This window comes from Coloeus monedula (genome assembly GCF_965178545.1).
Source record: "Coloeus monedula genome assembly, chromosome: 10".
Lineage (NCBI taxonomy): Eukaryota > Metazoa > Chordata > Aves > Passeriformes > Corvidae > Coloeus > Coloeus monedula.
Genome location: NC_138790.1, coordinates 17,457,241 through 17,471,258, shown reverse-complemented (window position 1 = coordinate 17,471,258; position 14,018 = coordinate 17,457,241). Strand labels below are relative to the sequence as shown.

At 61.6% G+C, this 14,018-nt stretch overlaps 1 protein-coding gene across 2 annotated transcripts; it reads left to right on the top strand.

Moving 5' to 3' along the window:
• The first annotated feature begins 102 nt into the window (after positions 1–102).
• On the top strand, positions 103–9,169 carry SLC12A9 (solute carrier family 12 member 9). 2 transcript variants are annotated; one of them, XM_082287729.1, is made up of 13 exons: positions 103–285; positions 2,372–2,506; positions 2,679–2,816; positions 3,044–3,343; positions 3,561–3,668; positions 3,781–3,892; positions 3,971–4,128; positions 4,387–4,469; positions 4,803–4,927; positions 6,299–6,491; positions 6,656–6,830; positions 7,588–7,734; positions 8,169–9,169. In XM_082287729.1, exons 1-13 carry the CDS (start codon positions 105–107, stop codon positions 9,002–9,004), a joined length of 2,691 nt encoding a protein of 896 aa, XP_082143855.1. In that variant the 5' UTR covers positions 103–104; the 3' UTR covers positions 9,005–9,169. The 2 variants fall into 2 exon arrangements, with proteins under 2 accessions (XP_082143855.1, XP_082143854.1); XM_082287728.1 differs by having other exon boundaries at positions 3,781–4,128.
• Positions 9,170–14,018: the final 4,849 nt, after the last annotated feature.

The following is a 14,018-nucleotide window of genomic DNA, read 5'->3' as shown; positions in this document are numbered from 1 at the left end:
CCGGCGGGTCGGGACCGGGTCGGCGGGCGGGGCCGGGCGCTTTTCGGGGCCAGGACCGGGCGCTTTTCGGGGCTGGCGGGGCCCGAGCCGGGCCGGGCCGGGCCATGGCGAGCTCGGAGCGGAGCGCGCTGCTCACGTACCGCCTGTGCGGCGGCTCGGCCGAGGAGGAGCGGGGCCGGGAGCGCGGCCGGGCCGCCGCCGCCCCCCGCAAGCTGCCCACATTCCTGGGCGTCGTGGTGCCCACGCTGCTCTCCATGTTTAGCGTCGTCCTCTTCCTGCGCCTCGGTGAGTGCCGCCGCCCCCGGGGTGCCCCCCTCTCCCGGCCGCGGCCCGGGGCCCCCGAGAGTCATCAGCCCTGCCTGGTACCCCCAGCCCGGCCCCCGTCTAATCCCGGGGCCCCCGCCTCTGGAGCCCCGAACCGCCCAGTCTGGGTCGCCAGTGCCCTCTCCTGAGCTTCCGTCTCTGCTGCAGTCCCAGTGCTCCCCTCCAGTGCTTACCCCAGTGCCCACAGTCTGGGGTTCCCGTGCCCTTCCCTGCTCAGGCCCCCGCCCTGGGGTCCCAGTGCTGTGTGTCCCCACCTGACTCCACTAGGATGGGGGCTCGGGCCTCGGGACCCAGGGACAGGAACCTGCAGGACAGGATCCCAATTAGGACCTTAGGGACCCCTGTAAGGGACCCTCGTTCAAAACTCTGGTGTCCCTGGATTAGGACTCCTGTGTCTTCCAGTGCCTTCTCTAAACGGGATTCCTGTGCCCTCATGTCCACCTGTCCCCCCCCCTCCCGGTGCTGGGACACTGCTGCTTCCCAGGCATCCTCCAGTGACAGGCTCCAGCACCCCAGTTCTCTCCCGTATCCCACCCAGTGTCCCAGGGGCAGAACCCTGGTGTCCCCCAGCAGACACTCAGCTGTCCCTCTGTGTGTGTGCAAAGGGCACACATTGTTTCCCAGTCTGCCCCCAGTTTGGGTTATGAGTCTGTTACTGTGACCCCTGGGAGAAGTAGGGGGCAGGATGGGCATGGACTGGGGCAGCTGGCAGCCTTTTGGGGCTGAAGGGGGTAGGTGCCCTAGCATGGGCCGGGGCAGGCAGGGGCGGGCGATGTTTGTTCTGGTCCGGGAACGGGAAAAGCTTTTCCTCTTTCACTTTCCGCCCACGGAAAGCCTAGGGCGGGAGTTGGCTGCGTGCCCGGGGAGCCCCGCTGGGCCGGAGGGGGGCCCTTGAGACCCTTCCCCTGCCTGGGAGACCCCCCCAAGCTGGGGCACGGCCTTCCCCTGTCATCACTCACCCCCTTCCCACTCCCCTGCTCGGGGTCCTCATACAGGCTCTGACCCCCCTCAACCCCGCAGCGGGCGCCGGGATCTCCCTGCCTGACCTGGCCCTCCCCAGCCCGGGGCTGTGTTACCCCGGGGACCGTGGGGCTGTAGGGGAATTGTGAGGTGGAGGGGAAGGAAAGCTGCCAGGAAGAGGAACTTTCCCACTGTGAGGGGGCAAGGCTCTCCCCATCAAGCTCCCCGCTTCCCCCACACCTCACACGTACTCCCCAGATCTCCAGGGTGAGCAGCCCCTCGTACTTATGCCCACAGTGCTTTTGGGGCACCCCTTTATTTCCACCAACATCCCCGCCCACCCTTGCATTTGGCACTCGGGTGCCCTCCGGCTCTCTCGGACCACAGCGGGTGCCCCCAAACTCAGCCTGTCGCCCCAAGGGCTCCTTGCGGTGCCGGTGCCCCGGTCGCCCCCCCTTGCCTCTCCCGCGGGCACATCCGCGGCCTGGCTTGTGGCTGAGATAGGGCATCGCCCACAGACAGCCGCGGACGTCCCCTTCCTGCCCGCAATGTCGCCAGCCGGGATTGCTCCCATCACCCCGGGCAGGGCCGGGGGGCCTCTGAACCCCCTGTCCTCAGGAACACCCACCCACCCCCGGGGAGCGGTGCCGTGGCTGGCAGGGACACCCGGACTGCTTCTACTTCTTGCTGTGTTGTAGGCAAGCGGGGCAGCTGCGGGATCCCTGTGGGCAGCTCCTGACTCCCCACACTGGGGAACAAACGGTGGCAGAGGGGCACAGGGGTCCCAGCAGCAGAGCCCCTTGCCTGTTTGGTTTTTGGGTACGCTTGGGCCAGACACGGGTGGAAGATGGAGATACCCTGAGTGTGGGGGACACTAGTGGGTGCTGCTGTGGGTGGGAGGTGAGAGCATCCTCATCCTGGAAGGGAAGGGGCTGGCAGGTCCTGGGGGAAGCTGTGGGCACAGGGATGGGAGTGGCTGCGTGCCTCAGTGGGGTGAAGTCTGTGTGGTTGCAGTACCCAGGGACTCTGTCCTGCAGGTTGTCCATATTCAGCTCATGGGCATACTGGCCTCCCCCTTCCTTGGCAGGGTTCGTGGTGGGTCATGCTGGGTTGTACCAGGCCCTGGCTATGTTCGCAGTGGCATATTTCATCATTGGCATGACGGTGCTGTCCGTGTGTGCCATTGCCACCAACGGGGCACTGGATGCCGGAGGAGCTTACTGTATCCTTTGCTGTGGGTGCTGCTGGGACAGGGCATGTGGGACAAAGCTGGGTGGCTACCCAGTGGTCTTGGGGTGCCATGCTGAGGCTGGGACCCCCTTGGCCTGGGAGAGAGGGATGGGAGCATCTGATGGTGGTTTGTGCTGTTGACATCTTCCCTTGACTCGAGCAAGATATGATAAGCCGTGCCTTGGGCCCAGAGTTTGGGGGCAGCATCGGGATCATGTTTTTTCTGGCCAATGTGTGTGGCAGTGCCCTTTACGTGCTGGGGCTGGTGGAGGCAGTGGTGGACAGCTTTGGAATCCCGCCTGGTGAGTACCCCACTGCATGGTGGCAGGGAACAGCAGGTGTCCCTTACCCGAGCAGCCCTAGTGCTGTACCAGACATGCCAAGCACCATGCCCAGCATAGCCAGCATGGCTCACCTAGCTCTCTGGCCAGGGAGTTGGTGCCCATCATGCCTGACACAACACTGGTAGCTCTCAGCTCCCAGTGATGCCCCCTCTGAGCCTTGCTGATCCTGACTTGTCTCTGTCCAGGGCAAGAAGCAGGCACAGGCGTCCACGTCCTGCCCCAGAGCTACTGGTACGAGCTGCTCTACGGCACCGTGCTGCTAGCGCTCTGCCTCCTCGTGTGCCTCGTGGGCGCCTCCATCTACGCCAAGGCCACCTTCCTCATCTTCCTCATCGTCGCAGCTGTCCTGGGCACCATCCTTGTCAGCTTCTTCGCCACACGGCCCCTGAAAGTGCCCATCCACTTGCCCCACTTCAACGGCACTGAGACCGATAACGGCTTCTTCACCGGCTTCTCCCTTGACACCCTGCGAGACAACCTGGGTGGTGAGGAGAGTCTTCCCCCACCCTGCCTGCTGTGCCCACTGGGACTGCCACATCACATGGGGCTTGCTGGAGGGTGGGGGCAGCTTGTGGGCACAAAGCAGGTGCTGTGGGGTGGTTTCTCCTGTAGTCTGTGTGTAGGGACATCAAGGAGAGGGCTTGTGGTGGGGCTGTGCCACCCTGGGCAGCCTGTCACAGCCCCTGCCCATGTGTCCTGCAGGTGGGTACGGGGTGGACTACACCACCGGGCAGATGATGAGCTTCAGCTCCGTCTTCGCAGTGATGTTCAATGGCTGCACTGGCATCATGGCAGGCTCCAACATGTCAGGTATGGACAGGAGGTGCCTGGCAGGGTGGCACTGGGAACGGGAGCTGAGGCTGGGCGAGATCAGGAGTGTGCTGTGCCTGTGGGCACTAATGCTGCCTGCTCCTGCCCACAGGGGACCTGAAGCGCCCGAGCTACTCCATCCCGCGGGGCACCATCTCTGCTGTGCTCTTCACCTACCTCGTCTACAACCTGCTGGCTTTCCTCATGTGTGCCACCTGCAACAGGTACAGCCACCTGTTCCCATGCCAGGGCATGCTCGCCTGGGCCGAGATGGATGCCAGTGTGTCTGTGTCCCCCTCCAGGATCCTCCTGCAGAAGGACTATGGTTTCTTGCGTGACATCAGTATCTTCCCACCGCTGGTAACCGTGGGTATCTACGCTGCCACCCTCTCTGCAGCCATGAGCAACCTCATTGGGGCATCCCGCATCCTGTACGCTCTGGCCCGGGATGATCTCTTTGGTGAGTGCCCAGAGTGCAGTGGCACTTGTTGGAGCCCACTCAGCAGGTTGTCCCTGCTGGGGACCAGCCCTGACACCAGGGAACTCCCTTCTTGGTGTACGGGTGATGGTTTGGCGTGTGCCCATTTGGGTCACCTGCATGCCCTGGAATTTGCCCCCGCCCCAGCACCCAGGGTGGGGATGGGACTCCTGGCTGGTGGCTGAACCTGTGAGTGCCTGCTGGGGTGTCCCAGCTCAACCTCCCTGCTCTACCTTGCAGGCCGGGCACTGGCACTGGCCAAGAAGACATCTGCCAGTGGGAACCCAGTGATGGCAGTGATCATCTCCTGGCTGGTGGTACAGGTGAGTTTGTCAGCGATGCTCCTTTCCTGGCCTCGCTGGGTGAAGGTGGGTTGTCACCTGGGCTGGGTGTTGTGGAGCCTGGCATGTCCCCCTGCCCCTGGGGATTCCTCCCCCAGGAGCCCTGCCCTGGGTGTCCTGCTGCAGTTATGCCCTTCCCTTCCTGAGGTGGGAGGTATCCCATAAATTAAGGATAAATGACAAAAAAGGACAGGGATTCCTGTCTGTGCTCTTACCCATCATACCCCTGGGATACACCCCAAGTGGACAGGGATGACTTGGGCACATGCCTGAGGTGCCATCCCAGGGTATGCATTCACTCTGTGCTCTCTGCAGGTTGTGCTCTTTTCTGGGAAGCTCAACACCATTGCAAGTGTCGTGACCACCTTCTTCCTCCTGGTTTATGCCACTGTCAATCTGGCCTGCCTGGCACTGGAATGGGCCTCAGCCCCCAATTTCAGGTACCCACTGGCACAGGGGACAGAGGCTGTGCTGAGATGCTTGGCAGGCACACACCCCTCCCTTCTTCTATCTGTGATTCCCCTGCCATCCCTGTGCCTGAAATTTATGATGGGATGGTGGGCAGAGATGCTGGACACGCCTCTCCTGGGCATTAGGGGGACAGAGACACCCCCATCCCTGGGAAGGGAACAGGTCCTGGAATGGCACTGGCTTGGCACGGTTCTCGTGTGCTGGCACAGCTTTGCTGAGTGGGTACAGATAAATCCAGCACCACTGGGTACCACCCGCCCCCTCCCCTTAGGCTTTCCAGAGGTAATTTATAGCCTGTGCCCGGCCGGCATCCCCCGGGCAGTTTGCCAAGCAGTGATGGAGCCCACTTTCCATTAGCGCTAATTAAACTAACAGAGAAGGGGGGGAGGGAGGAAGGGGGATTCTGGGTTGGGAGGAGGAGAAAAATCTTCCAGGAAGAGGGAGTATGTGTGGCAGGCAGCCCCAGCCTGGGGCTCAGGGTGTAGGGTACTCTGGTGTGAGGCTGGGCTGGTAGGGCTGCCCAAATCTGGGGTGCAGGGGCCACGGCGGAATGGCCAGGGGGAGCCTGATCTCCCTCCTGGGTGATGCCCACTGCCCTCAGTGCAGGATGCTGTGACTCCACAGCAGGGAGAGTCCCCCAGGTGGGCAGAGGGATTGCCCAGCTAGGGCTGGGTGGCACTGACTGGGAGTCCCCCAAAGGCCCCATTCCCAAGGGAGAGCTGATGCCTGTGCCAGGCTGGGGCTTGGCCCCCATCCGCCCTGCCCAACCGCTCCCTTGGCTGGGCACAGATAGGGCAGGATCAGTGCCTGAGGGGGGAGCCTGCTGGGGTGGGTAGCAACAGGCCCCTCGCCCACCCCACATCTGGTGCCTCCCCCCCTCCCATCACTGAGGTCTCCATCAAGCACAGCGGAAAAGGATTTTAATTACCTTTCAGGAAAAACAGCAATTAGAGAAAATAACAGCTTCTCGCCTCCCCGCCTCCGCCTCCCTGCACCAGAATGAGCGGGCACTATGGCTGCCGGCGCTGCCCAATACTACCTGGGTGTGCCAGGACAACTCCAGCCCCATGGCCATCACTGCCCTGTTTGCCCAGGGCTGGCAGAAACAGGCTGCCCAGTGCCCTGGGAGATGCCATCTCCCCTCCATAACTTCTCCAGGTGCATGGGGTGCCCGACATGCCCTGGGCTGGTGTGTCACTCCTGTTGTCACTCCTGTTGTCACCTCCAGAATCACTGGGGGTGGCTGGTGTGGCCCTTTGGCACAGCTCCCCTTGCTGTGCCCTCCCTACAGTCAGCATGGGCACCACATGATAGCAGGTGTCCCCTCCTCCCTGCTCCAGGCCCACTTTCCGGTACTTCACTTGGCACACGTGCCTGCTGGGCATCGCAGGCTGCTGCGTCATGATGTTCCTCATCAGCCCCGTGTCAGCCTCGGCGAGCCTGGGCTTCCTGCTCCTCCTCCTCCTTGCCCTTCACTACCTCTCACCCAGTAGCACCTGGGGCTACATCAGCCAGGCCCTCATCTTTCATCAGGTGAGCCCTGTCCTCCTGTTGTCCCCTTATGGGGTGGAAAGCTGGTGTCCCCATGGCAGCTGAGCTGTGTCCTGGGCAGCATGTCCTCAGGACTGGCATCCCCAGGGGGTGGTTTGGTGAAACAAAAAGGATTCCTCACCTGTTTCCCTCCCTCCGTCCTCCAGGTGCGGAAGTACCTGCTGATGCTGGATGTGCGGAAGGACCATGTCAAGTTCTGGCGCCCGCAGATGCTGCTGATGGTGCAGAACCCGCGAGGCAGCGCCCGCCTCATCGACTTTGTCAACGACCTCAAGAAGAGCGGCCTCTATGTCCTGGGCCATGTGGAGCTGCAGGACTTGGGTGAGGATCTGCACTGTCTCCTGTGCTAATGGCCTCTGCACTTTGCTGTGGTGCCTGGGAGCTCTCGGAGTTCTTGGGTTGACGCTGCCGCCCAGCTGATGGCTGGGGAATGTCAGCATTTTGGGCACATGTGTGGCACATTGGGCTTGGCTGGTATGAGGGACATCAGTAAGTTGTGTCTGTCCCATGCCTCCTGTGCACACACTTGTGCATGTGTGTGCACAAGTGTCCACCCCTACAAGTGCCCACGGGGCTTCTGCACGTGTCGGTGTCAGCATATACACGTGGCATGTGCCACCCAGGTTAGCGCCTGTGCACACCCAGCACACACGTGGGCACACACTCAGCACAGCCTTGCACATGTGTGTGCCCGTGTCCATCCTCACCTCTTGCCTGCTGCTGTGTGGCCAGGTGCCTCGGGCATGTTTCCACCCTGGTGTGTGTTGGTTTGCACATGCGGGCTCTTCCGGCACACGTCATGGCTGATGCACAGGCTCTGTTCCCCACTTCCCTGCCGTTGCTGTGGTGACTAATGGCCTGAAATTGGGGAGTGGGGATGGGGTTGCCTGGGGGTTTTTTCCTACATTTATGTATAATTTTATATCTCTCTCTGTAAGCATCTGCATCCCCCTCTCCGTCTCATGGGTGCTGGGGTGGGCACAGGGGTTGGCACTGGTTTTGCAGCAGGGGTGGACATCAGGGTTAGCCCCAGTATGGGATATCTGTCCAACTGATGCTGGTGTTGCTCCCCACCCAGACATGCTGCCATCAGACCCGCTTCAGCCCCAGCAGGACTCGTGGCTGAGCTTGGTGGACAAACTGAATGTCAAGGCCTTTGTCAGCCTCACCCTTGCGCCCTCAGTGCGGCACGGTGTCCGGCAGCTCCTCTTCACCTCTGGTCTTGGTAAGTGGTGCCTGGTCTGGACATGGGTGAGGGTCCATCCTGCTGTCCCTGTGGGCTGAGAAGTGCCAAGGGGTTTGGAGGCATCTGGATGGACGATGCCAGAGCCAGGTTTGCTCTTGGAGACATCTGGGGTGAGCGGTGCGGTAGGCAAGTTGGGGTTTGGAAGCATCTCTTTTGGCGGTGTTGAGGGGCTTGAAGACACCTGGATGAGAGATGCCAAGGGGTTTGGAAGCACCTGGTGTGGGCAGTCCCAAAGCCAAGTTGGAGAGGTATTGTGTGGGCAGTGCCAAAATTGGGTCAGGTCTTGGATATATCTGATTGTGATCCTGAAGGCTCCCGAAGTCAAGCTGTGGCTTATTGGCACCTGCAGTGTCAGGAGGGCTGGTGGAGCCCTCTGCCTCTGCTCAGCTGGGCTGGGATGGTCTCTCTGGCAGGTGGGATGCGTCCCAACACCCTGGTGCTGGGCTTCTACGATGATGAGGCACCGCAGGATGGTCTAGCCCAGCACCCCGCCTTCACCAGCGCCCGCGAAGAGGTCCCCCTGGGCTTCCCCCCGCTGCGGACGCCCACCACCCCCAAGCTGCTGTCAGCGCGGGAGTATGTGGGCATCGTGGCTGATGCCCTGAAGATGCTCCGCAATGTCCTGCTGGCCCGGCAGCTGGAGAGCCTGGACAAGGCCTGGGAGCTGCGGCGGGCCGCCAGCCCCCCGCCCACCATCCACGTCTGGCCCGTCAACCTGCTGCGGCCTGACAGCGCCCGCTACGCTGACACCTGCAGCCTGTTCCTGCTGCAGATGGCCTGTGTCCTCAACATGGCGCGGGCCTGGCGCCGGGCCCGCCTGCGCCTCTTCCTCTGCGTGGAGGCGGGCACCATGCCCCATGCCCAGGAGGAGAAGCTCCGCCAGCTCCTCAAGGACTTGCGCATCCAGGCCCAGATCCAGCTGGTGCCCTGGGATTCCATAACCCGCCTGCACTGGCAAACCTGCCGGGGACCCCCAGGAGGGCCAGCTGAGGAGGAGGAAGAGGAGGAAGGGGTTGTGAACTTCCCGACCAACACTACCCAAGTGTCAGATGAGTACGTGTGTGCCGCCAACAAACTGGTCCTGGAGCAGAGCCCCGCGCCAGCTGTGCGCTTCCTGTACCTGCCACGGCCGCCGGCCGACACCAGCCTCTACCCGCTCTACCTGCACCAGCTGGAGCTGCTCACCCGTGGGCTGGGCCCCACCGTGCTGGTGCATGGGGTGAGTGCTGTCACCAGCACCCAGCTCTAGGTCACCCCCGGTTCCCCCCGGGTCCCTGCACATGCCTTTGCCCAGTGCCTTTAGCAGCCTGAGCCTGAGGATGGCTCCAGTATCCCCACCCTGGTGGACAAAGAGGATACCCCACAGTGGGAGGTGGGTGCAGGGAGGGGATTTGATTTTTGGGGATGGCTCCTGCGGAGGATTAAAGCTGCCCTGGCAGGATCTGGGCACAGCTCTGGTGCCAGATGGGCAGCACAGTGCATTCACAGTGCCTTTTCTTTGGGGTGGGGCATAGCAGGGTCGTGGTGGGGGCCAAGCACTGGGTGCCCCAGTTGTCTGCTGGGAGCCCCTTAGTTGCACCCCTCTGTACTTCCTCCCCTGCCGCAGCCCCCATCCTCTCCTCCATCAGCTCCTCCGGGCACCCAGCCAGCAGCGGGGATTGATTAAAGGCAGCCTCGACCTTGGTGCCCCAGCTCCCCGCCAACCTCCTGCCTTTCATTAGGAAAAATTAAATGGGAAGGGGTGGGGGAGGGGAGCCTGGAGGCCTGGGCTCCCTGTGTGTGAGGGTGGGTGGGGGAAGCAGCCGGGTGCCAGCCCTAATGGCTGCAGGGTCTGGCACCCTGAATCTTGCTTAGCACCCCCAGTGCTGTTGGAGAGGGGGGGGATACTTTAATCTGTAGTTCCTCCACTCCCATGGGTGCTGATCCCTTGGTCCTGGCAGGAAATGGGGAAATGATTTACGGTGGGGTCCTTACCCACACACCTGCTTCTCCTGACCTGTTTCTTGGGGCATTGTTATTTCCCCACACCCATCATAACCTGCAGGGGGCAGCTGGCCTTGCCCCCTGCCCTCCCTTATTGATTAGAGGAGGGCAGGAAATTGCATGGGTGCTGCATGATAAATCCTGGCGGGTGGGCAGTGTGCCCAGCACTGCCTGATGGATTGCTTCCTATTAGCCCTGGCACGGGGGGCTGCTCCTCACCAGGCTGGGCTCCAACAGGAGTGACAAGTGTGGCACTGCTGTCTGTGCCTGCTCTCACCAAGCCTGGCACTGCTGGCTGCCAGCTCTGTTCAGGCAGAGGGCTGGAAAAACCCAGGTGGTTGGGTGCAGCTGGAGGGAAGAAAGGGTGGAGATCCACATTTTGCAGTGGATTGTGCCCTTGGGGGGGGAGGAGGGAGCTGGGGCTGGCTTTGCTCCCTGCTGCAGGAGCTGGGTGCCCTGGGGTGGGCAGCATGCATCCCACAGGATTTATTTACAAACAGTCGGAAGCTGGCACAGGGCAGCCGGGCACCAGCGGGACCCGGAGGCCTATAATGTTAATTATCACCACGTAATTAAAAGCCCATAAAAAGCCTCACACTTCATTAAATTAAAGCTTCCCCTCACTGTGCCCATGGGTTCCAGCAGAGTTAACCTTGGCCTTGCCAGGCACCAGCACTTCTGCAGCTGGAGACCTGGGGCTGGGGGTGTATGGGACCCCAGGCTTGGGACCATGCAGCCCTCCACAGCATTGTAGGGGGGGTGCAGCATTGCACATGCATGGGCACCCTGTGACACCATTCCTGTCACACCTGGGCCACATGTGCCTGGGCACATCCAGGGTTGCTGTCCCAGTCAGAGATGGCCACACACAGACACGGACACATGTGCCCATGGCACCGCTGCAGCCACACCGTCACACACAATGGGGGGCAGGGGCAGGGGGCTGACCCGGGCACGCACATGCACAGCCAGCTGTGTACCTGCAGCATCACGGCCGCTGCAAAGGCAGCACCGCATGCCGGCACCGTGGCTCCGGCAAACCAGCTCTGGCACGCAACGCCCACGCAGCGCACACCTACACAAACAGCATTTTTCCTCTTTCCCAACATCCAGAGGTACAGACAAACAGACACACTCACGCCCCTGCGTCTCTTCCAGCCTCCCACCCATTGCTGTCGGTGCCCAGAGGGGATGGGCTGTGCAGAGAGCACACATCTGTGCCTGCCCCCTCTGTGCCTTGGCTTCCCCAAGGGCTGGGCTGTGCTGGGGTAGAGCAGGGTGAATGGGGGACCCCCAAACCCTCCTGCTGGCTGAGTGCTCTGGGTCAGCAGTGCTATGCCAGGGTCTCAGGGGGATATGAACTGGCCCCCTCCCCCCCCCCGCCCCAGCACACAAGGAGGGAGGGACGTGTGTGTGTGTGTACAGGCAGGGATATGCATAAACTAGGAGAGAGTGCGTGTGCACATGGGAGGGGGTGCTGTGCTGGGGGCTGTGCACGTTCACAAGGGGTGCCTGTACATGCACACACGTTGGTGTGGGTGTCCACACCCACCCCAGATGTGACACGCTGATGTGCACATGGGGCTCCAGGAAGGGGGAGCCAGGGGACCACACAGCCTTATGAACTCGAAGTGTGCAAACTGGCACACGCATCTGCCCAGAACCCCAGAGCACCGCTGCCAAGCGGGGCCGTGGGCAGGGGGCTGCGGGGGTGGGTGCCCATGCCCCGGCCCTGCGGGCGTGGGCAGCCAACAGGGCCTCGGCTATTTCTTGGAAATTTTGCAGCATTCATTTCAGTGCAAATAAAAGCTGTCATTGCCAGAGAAATGATACTGATCGGGGTCTGAAAAGACAGCAAATTACCCGCCTGAAAATGCACCGCTGGAAAAAAATGCATATTAAACACACAAAAAGGCACTTTGCCATCAGCCGCGCTTCCCCCGCCGCTCCAGAATAACCACACTTTACATAATTCTCCCTCTCCACCTCCGAATTAATTTCGCAGACAGAGGCAGAGGCAACCCTCTGACAATAGCGGAGGGGAGACGTGGCGGCAGCAGGGGAGAGTGGGGCTGGGGGGAGTGGGGCTGGGGGCTGCTTGGGGAGTGCCTTGCTCTGGGCGGGGGGCGCGGCAGTAATGGGATGCCAGGTTTGGAGCTGGGGGAAACCGAGGGGTTTTGGAGGGGGGGACTGAGGGGTTCGGGAGAAGTGAGTCCATGGGTGAGGGTTGTGGGTAATGTGGGTGGATGTGCCCAGCTGTGGGGTGGAGCACTCTTGTACTCGCCCCTTGGGCGCTGGGGATGGGGCTCCTTGGGGTGGGACTTGTGGGGTGATGCCCACCCCAAACAGGCAAGTCTTGGGCCAAGTGCTTCCTATAGGGGACAATCCCTCCTCCAACCTCCACCAGGCATGTGGGTGCACCCAAAGGACACCATGAGGCCGTGTTGCCCACCCAGGCTGACGCTCCCAAACTAGCACCCCTCTAAGAAACCCCCCGGGAACCTGCCCTATTTATTGGGTGTGAAGGCACCATGCCCAGCACCCCGGCACTGCCGAGGGAGAGGAGCGGGTAGAGCAGGGGTCTAGCAGGGAAGGTGGGGTGGCGGTTCATCTGGCTGGGTGCTCAGCACCGAGGGGCTGACAGAGGTGAGGGCGGGTGGCAGAGGTTGGCACCGCGCTGCTTTGCATTTTCAATGACAGACCCATGCCGGGTGCTCGGGAGAGTGGAAAAATCTTATTTGTCACCTGCTGGCGATGCGCGGAGGCTCCCGCGCCGTGGCTAATCTTGGGGAAAATGAGGATGCCGGCGGGGTGGCCCGCGGGGTGGGCAGGGCAGAGTGGGGCTGGCGAGCTGGGTGCTGCCCGGGGCCTGCTCGGGATCATGGTGATCCCATGGCACGGATCCTGCTGTTGGGTGTGCCTGGGCTGGGCAGCGCTTGGGCATCTAGAAGCAGGTGCCCTGTCCCCCAGCCCAGTCTACAAAGGGGTGAACTCTTTTCTTCCATCCCAGCTCCAGCAGCAGCTGCTTGCCTCACAGTACCAGTTCCACAGGTTGGCACTGCCTGTGCATCCTCTCAGGGCACTCAGCGGACTTTTTTGGGGAAAGTCAGCACTTGGAAGTGGGTGCAGGCACCACCTGATGCCCCATGTTTACACACAGGTGCCCATCACAGACCTGCTGTACCCTGGCTCTTTGAGATGCAAACACCTGCGGGACGCTGCAGCGCTCTGCGGCCGGCTCAGATTTATCCATTACTTTATATCCACACGCCTTTAATTTTTACAGCCCTGTTGGAGCAATACCCAGGGCTGTTAATAACGCCAGGCCCTCCCCCGCACCCCATGTGCATCCATCATGCTCCAACCAAGGTGCCAAGTGTGTCTCAGGGCTGGGTAAGTGCAGGCATGGGGAGGCTGGTGCATGGCACCCACTCCCATGCCCCCATCCTCCAGCCAGCCCCTTCGTGAGCAGCAGGGTTGGATTCCCTGTGCTCGCCCATGAAGAAGCCTGACTGGGTGCCCTTGCATCCCCCTGGGGTTGGTGACACCTGGCTGGTTGGGATGCCCAAGCCTGGGGTATCTCTGGTGGGATTCATGACTCCCTCTGCCTCGATATGTGCCCCATGAAAGCTGTGCTGTAACACCTGAGCTTGTGTTTAGTGTGCCAGGGTACGTGTGGATGGCAGTGAATGCTTGAGTGTGAGAACACGTGTGGAGGTGCAGCATGTGTGTCTGTAGTGGTGCATGTCAGTGTGTGTGGGTGTACATGTGATGTACATGTGTGCCACTGCCTGTGCAGGTGATGCTGTGTCCTGCTGCTGCAGAAGGCACCATGCCCGGGCCATGCCCAGCACCCCAGCACAGGAAAGCGCAGTCTCAGCAGCCCCAGGCATCGAGGGCTGTGCCTGGGGCCAGTCCACAGCGCCCACAGGACAAGACAGTAGGTCCCACAGCGCTGAGCCAGCTGTGCCATGACAAGCAGGGCCCCATGCCACAGCACAGCACCCAGTATGTGCTGTCCCTTCCCAGCACCCAGGAGACCCAGAGCCCTCTCTGAGTGCCCAGGGACGTGGTGGCACGGGAGGGTGAGGGTAGCAGGGCACCCCTGAGCACGACAGGCAGGACGGTCGCGGGGGGCCAGAGCACACAACCACTGCAGGGGGCCACCGTGGGAATTGCTGGGCTATAAATCTCCTTGCTGGGCCCCCCCGTGGCAGAGAAGCTCACGATATTTATGTTGGGGATTTATCTGCAATGCAGTTTAATATTCCCGGACCTTC

What these genes read in the sequence shown, in the direction of transcription:
- SLC12A9 (XM_082287728.1), top strand. Translation starts at nt 105, where the DNA reads ATGGCGAGCTCGGAGCGGAGCGCGCTGCTCACGTACCGCCTGTGCGGC. An exon ending in CGTCCTCTTCCTGCGCCTCG is followed by an intron (nt 286 to 2,371) that starts GTGAGTGCCGCC and finishes CTTCCTTGGCAG; the next exon opens with GGTTCGTGGTGGGTCATGCT. An exon ending in TGTGGAGCTGCAGGACTTGG is followed by an intron (nt 6,831 to 7,587) that starts GTGAGGATCTGC and finishes CTCCCCACCCAG; the next exon opens with ACATGCTGCCATCAGACCCG.